The sequence below is a fragment of the Squalius cephalus genome (assembly GCF_949319135.1).
Source record: "Squalius cephalus genome assembly, chromosome: 22".
Taxonomy (NCBI): domain Eukaryota; kingdom Metazoa; phylum Chordata; class Actinopteri; order Cypriniformes; family Leuciscidae; genus Squalius; species Squalius cephalus.
The window spans coordinates 21,688,725-21,702,688 of NC_137143.1; the positions used below are offsets into that span (position 1 = coordinate 21,688,725).

General features: G+C 37.3%; 1 protein-coding gene across 2 annotated transcripts in view; it reads right to left on the bottom strand.

The window, feature by feature from the left end:
- Positions 1–13,094, bottom strand: part of dvl1b (dishevelled segment polarity protein 1b) — a 45,425-nt gene extending 32,331 nt beyond the window's left edge. For both annotated transcript variants that reach the window (XM_079858203.1, XM_079858204.1), the window contains exon 1: positions 12,665–13,094. In XM_079858203.1, the coding sequence (XP_079714329.1) occupies positions 12,665–12,957 (293 nt within the window). In that variant the 5' untranslated portion in view covers positions 12,958–13,094. The remainder of the gene's footprint in view (positions 1–12,664) is intronic.
- Positions 13,095–13,964: the final 870 nt, after the last annotated feature.

Genomic DNA, 13,964 nt, shown 5'->3' on the forward strand with positions numbered 1-13,964 from the left:
TTAAAAACACAGATAAAACACTAAAAGACAATTGTCTGGTTTTATAATTAATGTTTAGTTAAACTCTTCCATACTGTGCTATGAAGACAGGGCACAGTTAATTGAATTATGACAAATGTTTTTTATTTTTTACTGTAGAACAGGAATGAGTATCTGACAGAAGGAAGAGTGTTTGTCTGAGAAAATTGTGCTTGTATTTAAATGAAAAGGTTCAGTGAGGATGCTGGTGCGATGTCGGATCAGCTAATCTGTACTTTGCAATGGAAATCATCCTCATCTCACGAGAAAGCCTTGTGACAATTGATACAGACTACACACGACATTTGTCAAAATATACAGTCTTCCTTCATTTTCTGTAATTTAATTTGTCTCAACTATGCTCAGATTTTCGTTATATAATCTATGAATAGCTAACCACACTAATAAAATCCACAAAATTTAAAGAATGTTGGATACTTGTTGATTGTGAAATTTCACTGGCCCCTATAATAACACATTTCACTTTTTATTCAGGGTCTCAAACCAAAAGCAATATATGACGTGCTACTGCTCATACTTCAAAACATTTAAGGGCTTGTCACAATTTAAATAGTTAAGCCTGGGTCAGTGGAATCCTGGGTCAATCATATTTCATGTTTCACACTGCTCATACTTTACCTGGGGTTATCAATTACAACTATAGGTATATGACATTTCACATTGTACATTCATAAACTTTGGATTGATGTTCTTATTTGAAAATTTGCAGTGTCAACAGTCATGAATGGATAAATCCTAAATTACAAGTATGAAACGTACCTCTACCCAGGGTTTGGAATGATGATAACCCAGGATTAAGTGTTGTGTGAAAAGGCCTTTATTTTCATTTCAGATGACACCACTGGTACTTTTAATCCAGTTTCCTGAAGATCTGCCCAACAAGAAGCATGTGCTTGGACAGTGCATTGCTGCAGTGCACCAACAGAAGTGGTACAGTATATTGGCAGCATTGAGGAGATTTTTTATTTTTTTTAAAAATGAATGGGAATATCGTGAACTCACTCAGAGGCCCACACAGAAGAAAATGAATAGTTGAATAAAGTCGTTATTTTAGGGGTTTTTTTGTGCACAAAAACTATTCTCGTCGCTTGATAAACTTAAGGTTGAGCCACTATAGTCACTTGGACTATTTTAACAATGTTTTTACTAACTTTTCTGGGCCAGCAGATGAAATTACCTAAAAGCCTATGAAGAAGTGAGACAGCTCTCAGATTTCATCAAAAATATCTTAATTTGTGTTCCGAAGATGAACGAAGTCTGAAGGGGTTGGAACAACATGAGGGTGAATAATTACTGACAGAATTTTCATTTTTGGATGAACTAACCCCTTAAGGCCTACTCATGTCTTAATTTAAACCCTGTCCGAGAAACCGCACAGCATAATGTTTTATTTGTTAAACCACAGTGAACAAGCCTAAGGCAAAAAAAGTTTAAATGAGCTTAGGGATGGAAATGGTTAATCGATTATCGATTAATTGTCGACAAGAATTTACTCGATTAAATTAAATTATTGTCGGCTAATTGACCTATGACTAAGCCACGCCCCCTCCACTCACTCGGACAAACAGTCAACATTCGGTAACGGGCGCTATGGCAGCTGTCACAGTAGGAAACATTTCACAGGAGACAATTGATGATTTTTGGAGACAGAAAGATTATATATCATCTCAAAGTCACCAAAAGGGCCTTAACTATGCATTGGAGGGTTATATTAATCATTTTATTTTGAGAAGGTCGATGAAAAGCTTCAGCTCCAGACAAAGATTTAACGTTACAGGTCAGTGTGTGTGTAACGTTATAGTTTGGTGCTATTTCGCTTCAAACGCTCGCTTTATACACGCGTCCTATTCGCTTTGGACGCGCAAATGGATTCAAAATGTTCAAGCGTCGAACTAGACGCGATACGCGCGAATTTGACGCTCTATTCGCGTTTGGTGTGAACGCAGCATAATGAACAGGCTGCAATGTCAAGATTGCAATGCTGGAATGTGTGTGTCAGAGAGAGAGAGGCGCGGGCGCGATCGCGATCGAACAGTGGAAACATAAAAACATACTCCATTTTGTTCATACAGGACATCATTAAAACTGCAAAGTGTTTAGCCTACTTATATTTGTGTAAAACACAACATTGTGCTTTTGTCAAACTATACTCTTGTCAAACTGCAACTCAGCTAGAAGCTAGGCTAATGTTACGTTAGAGATGTGTGCTGCTGCTGGTAATGTTTCAAGTTTTTCATTCAAGTAGTTTACTAGATTATATGTAGGCTTAATATTGTAGGCTAAGCCTACCCATGTAGATTTTTATTTAAAATGTATTTTATGTTGCTTAATGTTTCACATGCAACAGGTGAGCCAGTGCACAATTATTTTTTATGTATTTTAATTTTCTGTAGATAATTTATTTTGTTAAACTACATAAATGCCATTATCCCAACTGTTACAATAAAACATCAACTGAGCAATATAACATGCATTTTTATTCAGTAGCCTATAAGCAATATTTAGCTTTTTATGTTAAAGACACTATTGATACCGTGAGAAATTTACATTCTCAGGAAAATAGCTGCTTATCAGTTAATCGTTAATCGATCGATAAGGTCAATCAATTAATGATTAATGAATTAATCAATAATTTGCATCCCTATGAGCTAAATAAATTAAAATACATCAAATGAATGATATCATTACTGTCATATATTACTGCTGATTTTACATTCCATTAAAAAAAAAATCTAGACAAGCATTCAAATTACTTAAATTTAGGCCTAACTATAATCCACAAAGCCATTTTAATGGTTTAAGAAGACATGAATTACACATGAGAGTCTTTACCAGTTCAAGTATGTGACAGAAGAAAGTGTGTTTGTCTGGAAAAAGTGTGAATGTATTTAAAGGTCCCGTTCTTCGTGATCCCATGTTTCAAACTTAAGTTAGTGTGTAATGTTGCTGTTAGAGCATAAATAATATCTGTAAAATTATAAAGCTCAAAGTTCAATGCCAAGCGAGATATTTTATTTAACAGAAGTTGCCTACATCGAACGGCTCGTTTGGACTACATCCCTCTACTTCCTTCTTTAATGACGTCACTAGAACCGTTTTTTGACTAACCTCCGCCCACAGGAATGCTCCCTCAACTCTACCGAAATTCGTTTATGTACTTGCGCACTTCTTATAACTTACTGTGTTTACTCAGCTCTTAGGTGATTTTCTGAAGTAAAACTGACGCTTCATCTTTTGTGTGATGTACAATAAACTTTATTAAACTCATCAGTAGGCCTATATGTTTGATCATCATTCAGACAGCAGACTTGTAGGCTATTAATAAATAATGGATACATACAAGCAGATGACAAATACGTTATAATAACCGTAATTAAACTACTAAACTATACCGGTTTCATCTCTATACAGCACTCTGACTCTGTAGGCATTATTGTCCGACTCGAAATGAACACCGTTACTGAGAGTTTCTGATATTATCATCATGCCGTGAGATGTTATTGTCCTGACAGACTGAGCACAAGCTCATGAAGCTCCGCCCCCTGTGTCGTGCAGCAGAAGCTTATTTGCATTTAAAGGGCACACACTAAAACAGCTCGTTTTTCTGAGCCCCAAACAATGACAATTTAAACATGCTGTAAAAAATGATCTGTTGGGTATTTTGAGCTGAAACTTCACATACACACTCTGGGGACATCAGAGACTTATTTTACATCTTGTGAAAAGGGGCATAATACGGGACCTTTAAAGGGGCATTCCACCCATTTGAACATTGTTTTTTATTTAAAGTGGGTCATATATGTAGTCGAAATGTAAAATAAATTTTGAATTTGGTGCCTTCGTGACCGAGGAAAGACAAAAAATAACTTCAGGACGCATTTGTATGAAAGACAACAACTCCCACAATGCACCACATTGCACAGCTCCGCAAGCCACTCCCACTAATCCAGAAAGCGCATATCTGCCTATAAGAGAAATCACTCTTCCGTCTACAAGACTAGCTACCACCAGAGCTTGAAATTAATTTCACATTCACACAAAATGTCTAGTTAGTTGGCGAACTCATTAGTGCATTACTCCTCGTTTGTATTTCTTTCGAAAAGGTGCATTATTGCATGGTACCTGGATGTTCAGTCAGAACATATGCGGTGCGAAACTAGGATAGTTCTCAACACAAACGTCCGTGTCCTCGTCTGATTCAGAGATTTCATCCAGGAGAAATTGTCATCGTTGAAATTCTTTGCCGCAGACGGACTCTATCTCTGTGTTCGCATCTTACAGTCTATGAGTTGCATAGTGAGATCACCGGCGCCACCAGTCCGCCCTAACTCGAGCCAGTCCGGGCTCCTCGTCCGCGGCAGGCAGGTCTTCTGCCTCGGCTGCTCTTCGCTATAATGCGGCTTGTAAAGGTAGCCACAAACATCTGATTCAAGCATCAGACTTCCGAAATCCTCTTCTTCTATATCATATTGAGTACTCTCCTCCGCTATTGTCATAACTGTACATCTGTCTCCACAGCGCCTGTTAGCTTAGCTTCAAACAAGATGGAGGATATTGCTTTCAGTTTCAGAGAGTAAAGTCCCACCCACTGATCTGTAATAGGTCTGTAGCGTGAGCGGGTCCCGCCCCCTGGGAAAGATGAGGAACTAGTGCTTGTAGTCTCAACAGAAATCCCCCCCTCTTACACTTCCTCCTACAATGACGCAAAATGACGATTTTTGCGTCATTGTAGGAGGAAGTGTAAGAGGTAAATAACGGATTTCTCCCGTCTCAGGGGAAAATGAGAGAGTGTTGCACGACCATTCAATAGTATGACTGGGTTTCTAACAATGCAAAGCTTAATGCAAATGGGTGGAGTGTCCCTTTAAATGAAAAGGTTCAGTGAGGATGTTGGTTCTCTGTTTAGATGATCTGTACTTTGCAATTGAAATTCTTTTTATCTCACAAGAAAGCAAGTAAGTCAGAATCAACAGATAGCCTATAGGAGGAGTATTTTAACATCAATGAGAAATGTAGTATGTGATCTGAACTAATCCAAACTAATGTGTTCATTGGTCTAGTTCTTTGATTTAGACTTATAATTATTTATAATTATTTGTATTTTTTTTATTTAGTAAAAGCATACATTTCCACAAATAGATTATGCACACACATGAAACAACAAACCAACTGAGAGATGAAAATGATACATTTATTTTGGCAAATTTGTAAAAATACAAAATAGTCAGGGTTCCCACACTTGTTGACCTTGACCGTTCACAAAGACCCGCCCCCTTTAGTTACTGTTGCTATGTCCGACAAGCCAAGCCGCTCTCACGCCACACCATGTTCTCACGCAGTGAAACATCGTGGAGCAGAGAGGACACTGAAAACACGCTGACAGACCGGACAGACCAGGCTACTTTTGACATGAAACAAAGTCTCAACTTTCAAATTTGGTCATTTTTTAACGAAACAATAAATACCGTTTTGTGGCTCTTTAATGTGTCTGACAGATCGCTGTAGAGCCTCAGTTAAAGCTGCTTGTGAACCGATAATCTCTTCTTTCTAGTTCATTTATAGCATCAAATAAACATAAATTAATTTAAGAAGGAATGTTGTTTTAACCGCGGAAAGACGTCAGTCACTGTTTTTCAAGTTCAAATCCTCCAACGTTAATCTACTAACTCTCCTGACTGCTTTGTTAGACAAAAATGCTGGATTCAGCGGATTATGATTGGTCAGATCGTCTGTCAATCAAACTCCCTGCGAAGGGTCAATTCAGAACAATTCACAAATTTATCATTAAAACTTACTTGTTAACTAGTTTCACTGATTCATTGAAAAGAACCTACTCAAACTATTCACTCACAAATCAGATCAAAATCACAATCTATAATGAAATGTTTTATTCTAAACAAGTAAAATACTTCACCAAGAAAAATTAAGAAAGAAAACAAAGAAAAGAAAAAAACGAACTGCTATTTATTAAATATTTAACGTGTTTTCAGTTTAGGATCTTTAAAACTAAGAAGCATTAGGCAAACCACTGTTGATTTGTACTACTTTGAAATTACTGCACTATTGTCCATTGGCAATAACAGAATAGTTTATTCTTTGTTTCTATTAGCAACCATTTTAATGTAGCCTACTAATACCAACCACCACTATGAAAATGCAAAACAATAAATCAGAATTGAGAAACTACATAAACTCTCCTGTAAGTGAGCAAGTTTTCGGTCTCCTTTTGTCTCTAAGTCTTGAAACAGAGAAATTCCAATCTCTCCTCACAGAGTCTGGCCTCCCACGTCCCGTTTGCCACACTGAGGGCACCACAGCGACGAGCAACTGGACACTGTAGGTTTCCACCATTTATCCAGTTCTTATACTGTACATCATCCCCATACACCCAGATCCAACTACCCATTAGAAAGTTCAGGCCAATCCATACATAATCACTCTGGACATCCTGAACCTTGTTCTCAGCGGTGTTCTGTTCCATAGCTGATGTGAGACTGGCCAAGTCTACATATCTGTCTCTACAGTGTGTCAAGGCCTCAATCCAGGATTTGGGTTCTGACACCAGGATCATAGAGCGCACTTTGGCCATACAAAAGAAAGGGAGTGGTCTTATGCACAACTCATCGAACAAATCACCATCTTTTAAAGCTCCACAAGCTTGTTGGCCTGGTGGCATGGTTCTATTCATGAAATCTAGATTATCCGGTTGCATGCTGTTCCAATACTGGATTGTTAATAGTCCATTAGCAGAATACCAAGGTTTATTATACAACCCAATCCAAAAGTAAAGATTATCCAGGAAAGAGCTGTCTATGCCATGGATATACACCACCAGTGAAGTCAATTCTGCTTGGGTTTTCACCATGACTAGGCTCATGCTTAACAGGTTGCAATGAGTCTGAGCTTCTTTCCAGGATTTAATTTCATTGACCAGCCTGAATTCGAGGATACTGTTTACTTTTCTGAAGCAGACAAAAGGGTGTTCCTCAAAGCAAACGCGGTCATGCCAGAATCCTCTCCAATCAATTACTGCACAAAAAAAAAAGTTTAACCACTGGGAGAATATGACAGGCTCATTGACTCCAATCCATCTCCAGGTCTCTTTCAAAGGAGTATCTTCTTTAACTGTAGCTAGACCAATCCAGGCCAAACTATCATTTAGCATAGCACTTATTAAGTTGTTGTCCAAATCATTACGTATAATCGCAAGACCAGCGTGATCCGTTTCACACTGTTGTTTTGCCTCCAGCCAAGTTTTTTTTTCTTTGACTAAGTCCCAGGCTCCAGAATCCTTCTTACACACAAAAAATAGTTTAGTGTCACATGTTGTGTTATAAAACCAATATCCAGCCTTGCTCATTGCGGCACATTCTCCATACCAGTTGAAATAATTGGATTTGGTCTCATCCACCCAGTACCAAGCTGTGGAAAACTTATAAATTCCCATCCAAGAGAGCTGGCTGACAGAACCGCTGAGATTCTTCAGCTCGTTCTGATCAGAGGCTACAAACAGTTGCCCAGAATTATTTAGGCAATAGTACTTTGCATTATACCAGGTCATCTTCTTCTCCACATGGATGATTTCCTTCACTAATCCTGGATCGGAGCTCTCGGCAGACGTATGGAGTGCCAGTAGAAGGAAGTTAAGAAGCCCAAACATCTCCATGGTGAGACAGACAGCAACTGTTACAAGAACATGTCATGTTAAACTAGACTTGAGATTCATTTCCATAACGTCATAGTGAGTATTTGAATAGGATGCTTTGAGCTACTGTGTAAAGATGAAATGGTTAACTTTCTTCCTAATCCGTATTGAAATGAGGAAACCAATCCAAAACATTCAGTCTTATGGTTACCTAACCTTATTTACAAGGATTAAAAACACAGATAAAACACTAAAAGACAATTGTCTGGTTTTATAATTAATGTTTAGTTAAACTCTTCCATACTGTGCTATGAAGACAGGGCACAGTTAATTGAATTATGACAAATGTTTTTTATTTTTTACTGTAGAACAGGAATGAGTATCTGACAGAAGGAAGAGTGTTTGTCTGAGAAAATTGTGCTTGTATTTAAATGAAAAGGTTCAGTGAGGATGCTGGTGCGATGTCGGATCAGCTAATCTGTACTTTGCAATGGAAATCATCCTCATCTCACGAGAAAGCCTTGTGACAATTGATACAGACTACACACGACATTTGTCAAAATATACAGTCTTACTTCATTTTCTGTAATTTAATTTGTCTCAACTATGCTCAGATTCTCATTATATAATCTATGAATAGCTAACCACACTAATAAAATCCACAAAATTTAAAGAATGTTGGATACTTGTTGATTGTGAAATTTCACTGGCCCCTATAATAACACATTTCACTTTTTATTCAGGGTCTCAAACCAAAAGCAATATATGACGTGCTACTGCTCATACTTCAAAACATTTAAGGGCTTGTCACAATTTAAATAGTTAAGCCTGGGTCAATGGAATCCTGGGTCAATCATATTTCATGTTTCACACTGCTCATACTTTACCTGGGGTTATCAATTACAACTATAGGTATATGACATTTCACATTGTACATTCATAAACTTTGGATTGATGTTCTTATTTGAAAATTTGCAGTGTCAACAGTCATGATTGGATAAATCCTAAATTACAAGTATGAAACGTACCTCTACCCAGGGTTTGGAACGATGATAACCCAGGATTAAGTGTTGTGTGAAAAGCCCTTTATTTTCATTTCAGATGACACCACTGGTACTTTTAGTCTAGTTTCCTGAAGATCTGCCCAACAAGAAGCATGTGCTTGGACAGTGCATTGCTGCAGTGCACCAACAGAAGTGGTACAGTATATTGGCAGCATTGAGGAGTGGAATAATAAGGCAGGATGTTCTTGTGTCATTAATGACAAAAGTAGGTAGCCTACTTCCGATTCCAAACCATTCCAGGGGCAAGGAAGTGCTGATGACTGCTATGTACCAGTCAGCCACAATCCAGGCATTTTTATGTTCATTCAACCACCAATGGTAGACAGTATTACTCTAAAGAAGAAGACATTCAAAGGATAAATTGACACCCAGAGCTTTGTAGAAGTACGTTTCTAAAATGCAAAAGTAAAATAAAGGTATTGGTATCTAAAGGTATCTAAAACGCCATGTTTTCCTTATTCTTCATAATAATGTATATTTTGACTCTCAAAAAACAAGATTGACATTATTGCTTTTATATGAATAATAAGGGTACATTTCTTTTTTCAACATTATTTGTTATTCAGATAGTCCTCTTTAAATACAATACGTCAGATGTATGCAAACTGACACACATTTGGTTTTCGACCATTGAAAGTCTATCAAATTCAACAATTTGCACAAGGAGCCACAATGACATTCCCATATAACTGGGACTGAACTATATGGCCTTAAAAAGAATATACCAAAAGAAAAGTTTAAGAACCTAAAAAGATATTGAGATATACAGTATAATGTGTATTTGACAGAACAAAGAGTATTTACCTAAGAAAAGAGAGCGTGTACTGTCTTTAAATGAAAAGATTAAGTGAGGATATTGGTGCCAGTTTAGGTATTAATCTACTTTGCGATGGAAATTCTCATCATGAAAAAGGAGAAAGGTTTTGTGATGCAAAGATGCCCAAACTTAAGTAAGACAAGAACTGATTTAACTAGTCTTAAAATTCAATTGCATGACGTCCTAGTGAGTGTTTCAATAGGAAAGTTTATTTAACTTTGTTGAAGAAAAACAAATGGCATTCAAATATGGAGCCAATCAAAAACATTAAAGGCATAGTTCACCCAAAAAATTAAATATGATGATGATGATGATTAAAAACTTGATTTACTTTAAGTGACATGTTATATTTTTCAAAAGATCAAGTCAGATGTCTAAGAAAGATTTAACAGGCCTGAGTTCCATTACTAAATAAAATGCAAAATATTTATGCAATTTTAAACTCAAACTCACAGTTCGGATCATATTACGTTTTTTAAATCATTTTTCAGACACCAAAAACATTTTTTTTAACTTGGCTTTCAATTTATTACTTAAAGCACACTTTAAGTACTTCAATACCACAGCAAAAACGACAAGCCGAACTAAAGTTCAAACATTATTAAGACAAGTGAACAGTCAGTAATAAGAACAAAAACACAAATTACAGGCATTTAAATACAAAATAACAAAGTTACAAATAAAGTAAGGTCTAAATAGTATTCAGGTACAGAAATGTAATAAATGTAAAATAACACTATAGTGTTCACTGTATAAATTAAATATAGATTAATCTTTGTTAAAGCTGTGTTTTGTTCTTTGATTAATATTAATGACACAGACAGCAGCATGTAGGCTATTTATAGGCAGCTGTCACTTTAAGACCAAATGCACAGATCCAATATAATGATAGACATCCGATTTCTTTCTCAACTGTTTATGTTCACTTAAAACACTAAAACGACTTTACAAAGAATACTTGCAGACATGGGTATTTGATATAGTTTTGTGTATGTGTCCTTTCAAGAGCAAGGAGACATGAAAGAGGAATCAATTCGGAGTTCGCACGCTATCTGAAACGAGGCTGAAACTGTGTGTGTGCGCACAAATAACAGCGCACAAGTACCAAATTGAGTTCTCTTCCGCCTCTTCTTGCTTGTAAATGGTTTAAAATCGCTTGAATGTGTAAACTGGCAAGACAAAACATGCAATTGATAAACTTTCTATGTTGGTTAAGTTAATCTGTGAATCACATGCCTGCACCATCTAGAGTTTCATGACAGAACTTTGTAATAATACCATGAAACACAAGTTTTTAAGATTTTGCCAATTGGTAAAAGCAATCAGTATTACATCATTATGCCTGATTAATGGTTTCAAAAAGAAAACAATAATTAACCCAAGTCAGGTGTAAACTCTGCAAGTGGAGACATAATGAGTAATAATCAACCACTTTTAAAACAGTTTGTAAGCTAATGACCTTCTGTTAGCTAATGAGGAGCTAATGGTGCATTCTGCTATAAACAGCCTGAGGCAACAGTCCTTGCAATGTATCTTTATCAGGATCTGAGTATACTGGTTTGAAGTTACATTAAAAACAAATACATTTTTGAGTGCACATAAATGAAGCCAGATAGGTGCTAGCAGCTAGATAAAAGGCATCAAACTATATAATACAATAGTCCAAGGGGATTCACAGTCTTCACAAATATGTACTTCAGGGGATTTTGCCCTGCCCTACTTCAGTGGTCTTGACCTTCTCGACCGTAGCAAAAGGGAACTATTTGAATGCTACTGATGACTTGTGATGCAGCCTGAATCATAATCACACCGTGAGAAGAACTGAGAAGAACTGATTGAGCCTAGTTTCTCCCAAGGTTTTTTTCTCCATTCTGTCACCTGATGGAGTTTGGGTTCCTTGCCACTGTTGCCATAGCATGTTTAGTTGGGTACACTTAATATTTAACAATATTACTGATTTAACTGCACTGATACTATTGGATAAGAAGTGAACTGTGCTGGACGATGACATCACTGTTTTCCGCAGAACTGCTTTATAGATGAAAATGATGATCTTTTCAACAGAACTGAATCAACACTGAACTGACTTCAGCTGAACAATGACACTTTCTTTTAGAGCTGCTGCTCTGCCAAAAGAAACTCTGTTTGTATCATTGAATCAGTTCCCACTGTAAAGCTGCTTTCAAACAATCTGTATTGTATAAAGCGCTACATAAATAAAGTTGACTTGACTGTATAAAATAATTTACTCATAATGTTGACAATCTAATAAATTGATATTTAATTAGTCACAGTAAAAAGATAACCATTATAAACACATTTTTATGAATGAAATCTTCATATTCAGTAGTGCCCGCGTTTTAAACACAACAATTTGGTCATGAGGTCAAACATTTCGTTTTCAGAATTAGGCTATCTCTTTTCACTGACCATTTGTTGAAAATGAAAAAAAGAAGAAGAAAAAACCTACTTGTGCACTATTTTGTATCCTATTTGTGGAAAGTACCCGCTGTTCATAGAGGATGACAATCAATCACATCAGGCAGCTCTGGCAAGACTCGAGAGGATAATGTTACTCATGGTCTGCTGGTCTTAGCTGGTTTGAGATGGTCTCCAAGTCTGACCAGCTGGAAAATCACTCTAAAACCAGCCAACAGGCCAGCCCTGGCCAAGCTGAGAGACTAGCAATCCAGCTTGTGATGTGTTTTTTTAAGCAAGGTTGTAAAGCAAGATTTCATAAGCTGACAGAAAATAAGTCAGAATCACGACATTGTTTGCCTGTTATTGACAAGTGTCCGTTATTGCTAGTTGTGTTTTCCCTCCTCTTGCTAAGGTCAAACTTCGGCTACCATGCAAACAAACCAGTTCAAAATGCAAATGCAAGAAGCAAATAGATGTATGTTGTGCTATAGCATATTTAACAGCTAAGAGCATGACTGTATTCTGATCCCACAAAGGAGAAGATGATACAGCCATCACTATGACAGGCAGGTGCCAATGATGACAAATCATCTCTGCCACGATGACAGCTTCAGTCGCATCGGGGACTGAATACAATGAATGAATGAATACAATGACAATTCCCATCATCTCACTTACCCAAAATCTTGATCCATAGATTTAAAGAAGAATTTGTAGCTGTTAACCGGTCGGTTGCTGAGGACATTTTTGAAATCTGCCAAAGTTACCTTCTCTGGAGCCACTGACAGTTTCACCAAATAAGGAGTTTCCTCCTCATCTATATGGTAAATGATTTTAGTCTCCGCCATGAGAATATGGTGGGAACAATTGCCGAAGAACGGCGCGTGTTCCTGATGCTGCCTTTCCAGACGTGCGGCGACAATAAATAAAATGTCTTTAATAATGGATGCTAAATGAATACAATCACGCATTTAGCGCGATTGAAGCTGTGAAGTAAGCGACTTTGTAACGCTAAGGATAAGTACACTGCCATTATGGAGGCCTGATAGATATCTATTGCAGCTCACTATGCGGAGGTTTTGCTGCCTGTGTTACTGAAACAGGAAGGAAAGGTTCACATCCTTGAGAGAATCAGCCTGGAATATCCGAGCCGTTCTCCTGCGCACTGCCGCCATCGCGTGGTAGACAGAAGCAATACACTCTCAGTCTGGATTCATCAACAAACAGGTAAACTGGTCTCATCACGCTCGCTTGTTGTAGGAGAAAGTGTTAACAGCTGTATAAAATGACGGGCTATCTGCTAACCTAGGTAGTTATTTTTATTGTTGGCATTTTATCCAATTTTAATATCCGAATGAAAAAATATCCCTTATAGATATCAATCTACATATGCGATGGACATCTGGGGCCGTATTCACAAAGAATTTTAAGGCTAAAAGTAGCTCCTAACTGGCGAATTTAGGAGCAACTCCTAAAAATAATGGGCGTGTCACTCCTAACTTTAGGACTCCTAATTTTTTTGACTAAGAGTAATTCACGAAGCATTTTAGCCCTAAAAGTAGCACCTAAGCCTGGGACAGCTTAAAAGAAGTCGAGAGGACTCCTAACTCACTAAGACCTATTCACAAACCGCTTTTTGTGGCATTTCACGTTGCGATGTTTTGAAATGTGTATGCGGCGGCTACAGGAGCTTCCAATCGTGAGGGAACAATTTGGCATTGTAGGCATAACTTTAGGGATGCAATAACGCCACCAACAACAACCAAAACTAGGCTACTCATTGCATGTAAACTAATTGTAACGTTTCATTGTGAATCAAATTAAAATGTTCTTCTCTTTGCAAACGTAGGCAGAGGCATATAGTGACAGATTAATTCAATAATGTTGCAAAGATATTGCATCAATCCATATGTTTCATTAGGATACTAGGCTATTTGTTTTGCCTTACTCTTTATTCATTTAGGCTATTTATTCAGTT